General features: G+C 46.0%; 1 protein-coding gene across 1 annotated transcript; it reads left to right on the top strand.

Moving 5' to 3' along the window:
- The first annotated feature begins 1,055 nt into the window (after positions 1-1,055).
- On the top strand, positions 1,056-2,012 carry LOC138731466 (olfactory receptor 14C36-like). Its single transcript, XM_069877409.1, has one exon. It carries the CDS (start codon positions 1,056-1,058, stop codon positions 2,010-2,012), a length of 957 nt encoding a protein of 318 aa, XP_069733510.1.
- Positions 2,013-11,272: the final 9,260 nt, after the last annotated feature.

The raw sequence follows: 11,272 nt of genomic DNA, 5'->3' as shown, positions 1-11,272 counted from the left end.
CCTCTTCCCTCTCCTTCCTTGGCTCCCCAGGTTCTTACCACTGGACCATCTGGGATGGGGTTTGGGTTAAGCTGCAGTTCAGAGACCAGTCCTGTGGTTCCTGCCATGCAGGTGTAGCTGTAGGAGTAAGAGTCTAATCCCTCTCCCAACTGACAAGTTCAGGCAATGCAAATGAGCAGATTCTCTTTTCAGGACACCCCACATTTGTGACATGTGATTCTTTGCTTGCAGTGTCCTGCTGTGCTTCAGGCTGCCCTCCAGAAGGCACATCTCTCCCGTGGTATCTTTGTGTCATCTGGCAGTGCCATGGATACCTCACACAAAGGCCATGGAAGTGCTGCTCATCGTCTGTGTGGGGGAAGCATCAGTGAGCCCTCTGTGTCCCTGACTGCGAGAGGAGAGCTGAAATCCCCACTCCAGTAGGATAAGGTGAGGGTATTAGGAGATCTGCACAGGGAAACTGGATTGCTCAGCTTCCAGCAGTGCCAGTTTTTTGGGGAGGGAACACCCAAGTGCAAAAGTTCTCCATCACAGGGCAGCTGAGACCAGGGCTGATGGACAGACCGGCTGTGCTCACTCTGCATGAAGGGGCAGCCCGTTTGCCTGTCAGGATCCACAAGATATCACTTGGAGTGAAGCAGAGAAGCCTGGAGTTTCTTCATCCTGAGCTGTGTTGGGGCAGTGAGAACAGAAGACAAAACAAAATCCCCTCACCTCTGCTCTGCAGTTGGGTGAATGGCGAGGGACAGTGCTGGAAATCTCTTTGATATCAGGAGTGGATTCATCCTGAGATCACCCTTTGTTCTGTTCCCCTGTTGCTGTAGGGCAGGACCGACTCCTGTAGAGCCCACATCACAGCCTCCTGCTCCCTGTGGCAACCTCAGAGAGGAGCAATCAGAGGTTGTGAAAGGGACCTGCCAAATATACTCCTTCCTGAAAGGGTCAGTTTGGGGGTAGTTCTATGAAGAAGAGCATTGATTTTGGTCAGAGAAATGTCCCCTAAATTGTCTTTCTCTTTTCCCTCTTGGACACTGCCCCATACCCAGAGGCAGCACATGTCCAACAGCAGCTCCATCACCCAGTTCCTCCTCCTGGCATTCGCAGACACACGGGAGCTGCAGCTCTTGCACTTCTGGCTCTTCCTGGGCATCTACCTGGCTGCCCTCCTGGGCAACGGCCTCATCATCATCACCATCGCCTGTGACCAGCACCTCCACACCCCCATGTACTTCTTCCTCCTCAACCTCGCCCTCCTCGACCTGGGCTCCATCTCCATCATTGTCCCCAAATCCATGGCCAATTCCCTCTGGAACATCAGGCCCATCTCCTATACAGGGTGTGTCTCGCAACTCTTTCTGTTTGTCTTTTTCATTACAACAGAATTTTGTATTCTCACCATCATGTCCTACGACCGCTACGTTGCCATCGGCAACCCCCTGCACTACGGGACCCTCCTGGGCAGCAGAGCTTGTGTCCACATGGCAGCAGCTGCCTGGGGTGCTGGGTTTCTCTACGCTCTGCTGCACACAGCCAGTACATTTTCCCTGCCCCTCTGCCAGGGCAATGCTGTGGACCAGTTCTTCTGTGAGATCCCCCAGATCCTCAAGCTCTCCTGTTCACACTCCTACCACAGTGAAGTTGGGCTTATTGTAGTAAGTGTCTTAGTAGCATGTGGCTGTTTTGTTTTCGTGGTGGTGTCCTATGTGCAGATCTTCAGGGCCGTGTTGAGGATCCCCTCAGAGCAGGGACGGCACAAAGCCTTTTCCACATGCCTCCCTCACCTGGCTGTGATCTCCCTCTTTATCAGCACTGCAGGATTTGCCTACTTGAAACCTCCCTCCATCTCCTCTCCACCCCTGGACCTGGTGGTGTCAGTTCTGTATTCAGTGGTGCCTCCAGCACTGAACCCCCTCATCTACAGCTTCAGGAATCAGCAGCTCAAGGATGCAGGGTGGAAACTGATAACTGGATGGTTTTCTGAAGCAATGAACTGCTCATCACCTTCTGCATAAGAGTTTATCATGAAAATCATGGCAGGCTCAGACTGGCTTCTCTATTTGTTGTTGGTGTTCCTGGTTTTTCAATAGCAATAATCTTGTAATCCTGTTTTAAGTTCACTGCCACCTTCTCTTTTCTTACTGATTGGCTGTGTAAATGAGTAGCTGTGCTCTCTGTGTGCTTAAATAAAATAAAGGGATATTCAGCACCTTCTGTTTCCTGATATCTTTTGTCCAAGGCCTTTTTGGAGCTGCAGAGACAGTTCCTGCAGACATAGGTGGAGGGGAAAGGAGTCCCAGCACAGCAGCACTGCCAGGCACCAGCACTTGATCTCCCAGAGCTGTTCTCATTCCCCTTCCACACACCCATTGCCCTGCTGTAAAGCCTGAGTGCTCTGAGCTTGGTCACATTGCCTATAGTTTGCATCATGTCATCATTGCTGAAGGTTTGCATCATATTTGGGTGTTTAAAAACATGATTATTGCACTAATTTAAACTAACGGATGTGATCTACATGGACTTCTGTAAAGCCTTTTACGCAGTCCCTCACAACATCCTTCTCTCTTAATTGGAGAGATCTGGATTTGATGGGTGGATGGTTGGTGGATAAGACTTTGGCTGGATGGTCGTATTTAGAGAGTAGCGATAAACGGCTCAATGTCCAGATAGAGATCTGTGATAAATGGTGTCCCTCGGGGGTCCATACTGGGACCAGTGCTGTTCAATATCTTCATCAGTGATATAGAGAGCGAGATTGAGTGCACCCTCAGCACGTTTACTGATGACACCAAGCTGAGTGATGCAGTTGCCACATTGGAAGGACAGGATGTCATCCAGAGGGACCTGGAGAAGCTGGAGAAGTGGGGCTGTGAGAACGTCATGAGGTTCAACAGGGCCAAGGGCAAGGTCCTACAGCTGGGTTGGGGCAATCTGCAGTTTCACTGTGCTTGAGATTGAGATGTGATTGAGAGCAGCCCTGCAGAGAAGGACTTGGGGGTGCTGGTCGATGAGAAGCTCGACATGAAGCAGTGTGCCCAAGCGGCCAAGAAGGCCAGTGGCATCCTGGCTTGGATCAGAAATGGTGTGACAAGCAGGTCCAGGGAGGTTATTCTCCCTCTGGACTCGGCACTGGGGAGACCGCTCCTCGAATCCGGGGGTCAGTTCTGGTCCCTCACCACAAGAAGGATGTTGAGGCTCTGGAGTGAGTCCAGAGAAGAGCAACAAAGCTGGTGAAGGGGCTGGAGAACAAGAGGAGCATCTGAGAGAGCTGGGGGTGTTTAGCCTGGAGAAGAGGAGGCTGAGGGGAGACCTCATTGCTCTCTACAACTACCTGAAAGGAGGTTGTGGAGAGGAGGGAGCTGGGCTCTTCTCGCAGGTCATGTGGGACAGGACAAGAGGGAATGGCCTCAAGCTCCACCAGGGGAGGTTTAGGCTGAACATTAGAAAAAAAATTTTCACAGAAAGAGTCACTGGGCACTGGCAGAGGCTGCCCAGGGAGGGGGTTGAGTCACCTTCCCTGGAGGTGTTTAAGGCACGGGTGGACGAGGCGCTAAGGGGCATGGTTTAATGATTGATAGGAATGGTTGGACTCGATGATCCAGTGGGTCTCTTCCAACCTGGTGATTCTATGCTTCTATGCTTCTATGAGCCGGCAATATGTGCTTATAGCCCAGAGGACCAACTGTGTCCTTGGCTGCATCAAAAGAAGTGTGGCCAGCAGGTCGAGGGAGGTGATTCTTCCCCTCTATACCTCTTTTGTGAAACCTCATCTGGAGTACTGTGTCCACGTCTGGAATCCTCAACAAAAGAAGGATGTGGAACTGTTGGATCGGGTCCAGAGGAGGCTACAAGGATGATCAGAGGGCTGGAGCACCTCCCATACGAAGACAGTATGAGAGTATGGGTTGTCCAGCCTGGAGAAGAGAAGGCTCTGAGGAGACCTTATAGTGACCTTCCAGTACCTGAAGTGGTTACAAGAAATCTGGGGAGGGACCCTTTACAAAGACTTGTAGTGATAGGATGAGGGGCAATGGGTATAAACTGGAGAGGGGCAGATTTAGGCTAGACATAAGGAGGAGTTTCTTCGCCATGAGGGTGGTGAGGCACTGGAACAGGTTACCCAGGGAAGTTGTAGCTGCCCCATCTCTGGAGGTGTTCAAGGCTACGTTGGATGGGGCCTTGGGCACCCTGATGTAGTGGGACAAGTCCCTGCCCATGGCAGGGGGGCGTGGAACTAGTTGAGCTGCAAGGTCCCTTCCAACCCAAACTATTCTATGAGTCTATGATTCTATAAATCTCTGCCTCCCAGGCCAGAGGAGATATGGACAGGGATGCTGAGCAGCTGGTGTCAGGAGCAGCTGATGCCCTGGTGTTACTGTGCTGCTTTGCAGGACACGTTTATCTGAACCAGGGTGAGAACCAGACAGTGGTTCCCCCCAAAACAGCCCTGCTGAAGGTGCTGCAGCGGGCACCTGCCTGTCGGGATGGCAACCCAAGGAGCACCCTTCTCCACTGTAGGTTCCTGAGAAAGAAGTGGATCACAGAATGTCGTGGAAACAGGCTGAATTCCATACGTGCCCATAGGTGAAGGCCACCTGAAGCTCTGCCCTGGGAAGCTCTTTGCCAGCCCCTCCCACCCTGCTCTGCTTCCAGTACTGGCTGCAGAGCTGGTTGGGGCTGAGCTTAGAGCTGGTGTGAGCTCCAGGGAGTGTTTTCTCCTGACAGCACCATGCCTGGTTTATTTTGGATCAGCACGGTCCACGCACTCAGTAACTGTCCAGACTTTGTTCCTGAGTGGAAGGGAGAGATGAGGGCCATGGAGCAATCCTGCATCTGAACTGCATCCACCTCCATTCCAATGGGAAAAAAATAGATTGGAATGTTTCCCAGGAGCTGATCTCTCCTGTTTCTTTACAGATGTGGCTGGAGGTGACGGATCTCGGGCTTCCTGTCTGAGTCCCAGCGCTGATGCGCAGGGAGATCACATGGGCACATGACGGCTTTTGAATTCCTTTGGGAGCTGCCAGCTCAAAGCCCTCACAGGAGCGAGGCCTCTTTCGTGGGTGTGAGAATACCAACCATCATCGCATGTGCCAACCCATTCCATGATCCTCTCTTGTCCTGCTGTTCAGTTCTGACAGGGTGATCACCATGTGAGATGGGATCTTCTCATGGAGGCTTGGGTGCAGATGTGGCTCCTGCTCCCGCTTCTTGGCTGGATCCTGTGCTGGAGCCCTATTGTCCTCCATGGTGTTTGAGGGCTCTGGGTGGTACCTCAGAGCCAGGGCCAGATGGAAGCCAGACACCCAGCTTGAGGTGGGACAGCCGGCTTGAAGGCAGCAACCATGAACTGTGTGGATTCAGACTCAAGTAGTTACTCTCTCTTTCTAGATGTATTTTAGATAATTCGGTTGTGCTTTTCCTCTGGCTTTGAGGGTCTGTGGCCTCTTCGAGGCCACTAGAAAGTGCCCAGGACATGGTGACCAGAGCATGGGGTTCAGTCTACTGCATCCTTCCCATGGGATGAGGTGGCAGGATGGGATGTGCTGTTTCCCAGCTGAATTGGCTGCAGCATCTCCCTGTCCCCTCTAAAGCTTGTGGTTTTCCAAAAATGCACTGAATGTTGCAAGAAGATCCCATGCGATCTCCTGGTCTCTCAGCAGCCTGGGTTTTGATCTTCATGGGAACACAGGGAAGTGTCAAGCTCTTAGATTTTCATCCAGGAAAGACACATCATCCCATCATAGGTGGGATCTCTTCTTAGGGAGAGCATTTCACATAACACACAATTACATTTCTACAGCATGTATTGGGTGTAAAGGAGAAGATTTTATTGTGGTGAAGCATACTTAACCATAAGCACACACTTTTTGCACCTATCTCTTTCCTCTCAGGAATAAAAACTTCTTTAAGTGCCTCTTTAAAGCAGAGATGATCCCTAGATGGAAGCCATTCTGTGACACAATGGAATCTAGAAAATAGAGCAATAAAGTTGAATTTTTAAAACAAGGGAAACTAGATTGCACTTTTACAGAGGAAAAGATTTCATTTACATCTATTCAGCTGTTCAATCTTGAGCACATCTTGCTTTCTTCTTCAGAGAAGCATGCTCCACTTCAACATCTCACTACAATGTATTATCAAATTACCTATCTTTTTCAGTTCAACTGTTTTTCAATTGAAAGTGATTATCTACATTTCCCTTCATTTCGATTCTTCTTTTTCCTGGATGCCTCATTATTCCCCTAATTTGCATATTAAACCAGTCTTCCTTTTAAACTGGGAATTATCTCTGCTTCCCGGAGAGGACAGAATACTGAGCCTGTAATGGACTTCTTATGAACTATACAGGATAAGACCATACCATACAGAACAGGTCTTAAAATATTAATATGCCTATATAGATTACTTCAGGTCAAAAGTAATAAAGGTATTTTAAGTATTAACCACCGAGATGAAACTGAAAACAGCCAATCTGACAGCACAAGCAGGCTCAGATGATGCTGATCACAGTGAAGTATCTTCTGGAAATTAGGGGGGTGAGCAGGCTATTAACCTGCTCATACCTGCCTGGTTTTTCCACTAGGCTACTCTGCTGTCCTGTCCAGCAATGAGCGGAACAAAGCAAAAGCCATAAAGCCAGCCTCAGAGCAGCATTTTCATGCACACCTTTAAGTGTTATAACCTAGAAGTTGGCCCTTCCAGTCTAAGTTGACCTCCCCAGCCTAAAAACAGAATTGGTAGAAATGAAGCATGTACTGCCAGAATTGTTTACCATACACAAGAAGGTACCTGGACTCCTTGTTTCCTCATTGGGCTTGTAAATACTCTGGGTGCCTAACCTTACATCTTCAGGCATACTCAAAGCCAGGAAGATCTAACCAGCCTGTGTGGAAGGCTGAGGCAAGGCAGAGGGAGTCCAGTATCTGCCCTTTGGATGCACAGCGTGTATTTAAAGGACTGAGTCTGTCTGATTCAGCAAGGCTGCAGAAGCCAGACTGGAAGCAGGGCACAGATGATGGACTGCCATTTCCTAAGGGATGGGGAGCTGAGCAGGATGCATTTCAGCTCTGTCCTGGGCCCATGGGCAGGAGCTTTGAGCCTCATGAGGGCTATTAAGGATCTGACCCCCACTTCAGGAGCCATGCCTTCCTTCCCACCTGCATCACACTTCCCTCTCTTCACAGCAGCAGCTGTGAACAAACATGCACCCAGCACAGCCTCCTTCAAGAGACGCCTGCACCCATGGAGCCTCCCCAGCCAGCACTCTGCAGCCATCACCCTGTGCCTGGCTGGGGCAGCCCAGGATGGCGCCGTGGTCAGGCACAAAAACATACAGGCATGTCCCGAAGGGTTACAGAGATTACCTCTGTATAAACGACAAAACACACACACAAGCCAACCTAGAACAAACTAGAGCTGCAGATGAATTTTTTTGGCTTGCCTACCCTACTAGGCTAGACTTGAGTTTATTCTTGAAGATGACCTAATGATCCAGTGGAAGGTGTCCCTGCCCATGGTGGGGGCCTTGGAACTGGATGATCTTTAAGGTCCCTTCCAACTCAAACTATTCCATGATTTCATAAAAAAAATGGACTGTGTATCATAACTGTTTGGAACACAAGTATTAACTTTCTTAAACAGAGAGAGAAAAAAACTTGAAGAAATACTCAGGCATCATCTACCGACTTTCAAACTAGCTACAGTTATAAACTATTCTGGTATAGTTTAATTTAGACCGATTCCTAATTCAGCTTATCAAGAGAGTAAGCTAAATACATTAGCAAGCATATACTAAAATAGATCGTTCTGCCTTTGCAATCAAAGTTACAAATGACAAAAAGAATTTGCTTTGTGAAAGAAGAACAAAGCAGCAAAACACTTCTGGAATTTTTCCAAACTAAGAAGTTCACTTTACTGTCAAATGCATCAAATTCATGAGTTTGAAACCAAGAGCAGAATATTTGAACAGCTTCCTATTTACCTAATATAGGCAAATCCACACATTGCAGCATAAACCCTGCACCTCTCTTATGGCATTTTGTCTCACTCTCACTCCTTTCTATTTATTATGACCTAGTTCACTTATTTAGGAGGCAGTTCACATGTCTTCCTTTTATTTTTTTTGCTATGATCCTCTTTATAGGTCCACTTAGAGACAGTCTATTGTCTAACAATAACTCCTCTCAATATCCCAAAAACCCATGCTCTCCACTGCAAAATATTGTTTACAAAATATTTTTGGCACTCAGAAAGAATTAGAGGGTGTCATTTAAATTTTATTACAGGGAAGCCAGAAGCAGCATTAAAATTTTTAGGTCTAGAAGGGACATCCAACTGCCATCTCAAATTCTAGACATATGCTGCTGGGACATCTAGTTTTGTAAGTGTGTCTTTTGGCAAGGAGAAAATCCTTGGAGTAGACATCAAAAACTTGTTTTCACATCTGGCATTTCCAAGTGGAGAGTCACATTTCTGCTCCTCTCACTTTCTTGCTTATCTTTACCCAATTCCTGTGAGAAACGCTGAAACACCTTTGCCTCCTGACCGCACAAGAGAACACAGGAAAAAAAGCTTTATGTACACAAAGATGGGTCGATCAGAAACTACATCCAAGTATTGAACCATCTAGGAAGATTTTAATATGAAGTACACACCAGCTGGAACTTAGATTTGCCTCCATGCCTTGGAGGGAAGCATCTAGTAAATGCTTAACATCAGCCTCATCTCAGAACAGCTGCATTTCAGCATCTGTGTTACATGCACAGACTTCAAAGCAGCACATTCCATCACGCACACCACTGCACAGTCATCTAGCAAAACATTCTAATTTTAGCACATGGTCTGACATTTTCAATAGTACCAAGCAGAGGCATCTACCCAAGCAATCAGCAGGTACTGGCATCCTCAGGACCTCCCAGCTCAAGTGCAAGGTTTCAGCTGCTGCATTTTCCTTGCGTGTCAGGATTGGGGGACCAGGAGCTACAGCTGAGGATCCAGGTCATGGACCAGCTCTTTGGTGCTACTGTTTAAGTCACTTCTGAATTTCCTCCCTTTGCAAAGTATTCTTCACCCCAATTCAGTTAGCATCCCTCGTGTACAAACGATTATCCGCTTTCCATTTTACTGCTACTTTTACTTACAATGGGATCGGCCTTTACTCTCACCTTTTTCTACTCTCAACTTTTTTTACCCTCAACACAGAAAGGTGTTTTTCTGCAACAAGAATAAAAGCAAATATTAACAATTATATTTTTCTTCAGTAGCTTGAACTTGCTTCTTCCTGGATGTTTAACTTCTCACTTGCATTAAAAACTCCAGTTATTTTCCTCCAAACCAATATTAAAATGTCTGTAGCACTTTTCTCAAGCATGGCAAGAATGAAGTATGCATTTTCCTTATTTCTGTGAAGCTCCTGCAATAGTCACTATTCCAGGTATTCCCTGTAGCATAAAAAAGCTAACTCTAAATGTAGAGTTTGCAGCATTTAACACTTTTACTTATCCCACACCTCAGTCCGCTGTGTTTTTCTCAAATCCTTGGGTCATAACCTCATGTGATTACATAAACTCAAGCTGAATTTCTTTTGCCCTTTTTTTCAAATCTATTTAGAGTTTTGTGATTGCTGAAAAAAATGTCAAAACTCGATTCAGATGTTCCCAAACAACCATTTATATGCATACAGCCTTTCATATCACCTGTTAAATCACCTGAAAACTGAGCACATTTGATAACTGGGGAACCTCAAAAGGAAGAATAACACAGGTTTGACCAGCTTCAAGTCAGTCCTTAAGCAGAGTAACCAGCCCCAACGTTTGATATCCTCTAGCCAAGGAGTGCAGATACACACATGATGACTCCGTGTTTGAGAGGAACTGACAGCTAAGCACCTTGTAAACACTGAACTTCAATGTTTTGGTTTTGCATGCTGAAAACTGGATGTTCTCCAATCACACATGCAGCAGATTAGAAGCTGTTATACAGCTACACACATGCGACTCGGATACTTTTCTTTGCACAGCAATGTGAAAGTTAAAGTGTTTCACCTTCCCCTCCCTCGCCCTCAGGTTTATCGTCTCCTCAGGGCAAAGGAAAACGCATTTTCTCTTTCTTTCAGGAATAATACTAAGATAAAAGAAAACCAAACAGATACAAGGAAGAAAAATGAGTATTCAAATTCTATAATTTGAATTATAATTCAAATATTTATATTTTGAATTGGACTACTATGTACCACAACTCCATTTTACAATGTGTAATTTTATAGAGTTTTTCCTGAGCAAAACCTTTTTTTTTCCTGTGGTTGCTCTCAGATTCATTGCAGCTAATTTTGTTACACATTCTGGTGATTAAAGTTGGAGTCACAAGGTCCTTCTTCAATTTAATTAATGCCCAGTTGACTCAGGGTTTTGTTCAGCACCAGTAATACCAGGTTTTCCAGGAGTTTAATGGTCAAATACAGTTTCCAGAGTAGTCCAGGGACTGCCTATCAAGAACACTCCGTGAGGTGAACTCCTCCTGGTCCTCAATTAAGTCTAATAGCAATTATAAAGCCATAAAAGTAGAATGTCCATTTTTTTTTCTTTTTACCCAGTATTAATAATATTTCAGAGACCGGAAAAATGAGGGGAGTGTAAAAAAAAGCAAAACCCTTGCTTGGATTTCTTGTATCACCTGTTTGGGGATGCAGGTCCCTCAGCCTGTATTTCTTAAAAGTTAGCTATAGCTTAAAGAAAAAAATACAGTTGTCCTAAATAGAATTTTGAAGGAAGAGAAAGAAGGTTGAATGTCTTAACAGCCACTTAGCTTAGGTTTATGTCTCAGCACAGCAAGTGCCTCAAAAAGGTCATACAGGGAGAGAAATAAAACAGCATGACCAAATGTGCTATTTTGTTGCTTGAATAATGGTGGGGTGTCTCATTAATAAAAGAGACTATGTAATTAAGAAGAAGGCTACCAATATTGCTTCTAGGTTAAGTGAGATTGCCACAAAGCATTCTGAAATAGATTGTAAAGCTTTTACTAGGGTGAAGGCAGCTCATATCTCTGCTGAAATGTGAATCTGCATAAAGAAGAGGAAATTGAAGATATCCATTGGCTACGCACTCAGGAAAAAACAAAACCTAACCGAAAAAAATCAGTCCTTTTAAGTCATTTTTTAACCAAGTGCTACATCCACTTGAGCTTATTTTGAAACCTCACGTAAAGCTATTGTGTGGAAAGCATTGATTTTTGTAGCAAGCATAGGGACAACATGAAAACACAATACAAAACA

Source organism: Phaenicophaeus curvirostris, chromosome 27 (assembly GCF_032191515.1).
Source record: "Phaenicophaeus curvirostris isolate KB17595 chromosome 27, BPBGC_Pcur_1.0, whole genome shotgun sequence".
NCBI lineage: Eukaryota > Metazoa > Chordata > Aves > Cuculiformes > Cuculidae > Phaenicophaeus > Phaenicophaeus curvirostris.
The sequence above is the reverse complement of the archived record's forward strand: the minus strand, read 5'-3'. Positions and strand labels throughout refer to the sequence as shown.

What these genes read in the sequence shown, in the direction of transcription:
- LOC138731466 (XM_069877409.1), top strand. Translation starts at nt 1,056, where the DNA reads ATGTCCAACAGCAGCTCCATCACCCAGTTCCTCCTCCTGGCATTCGCA.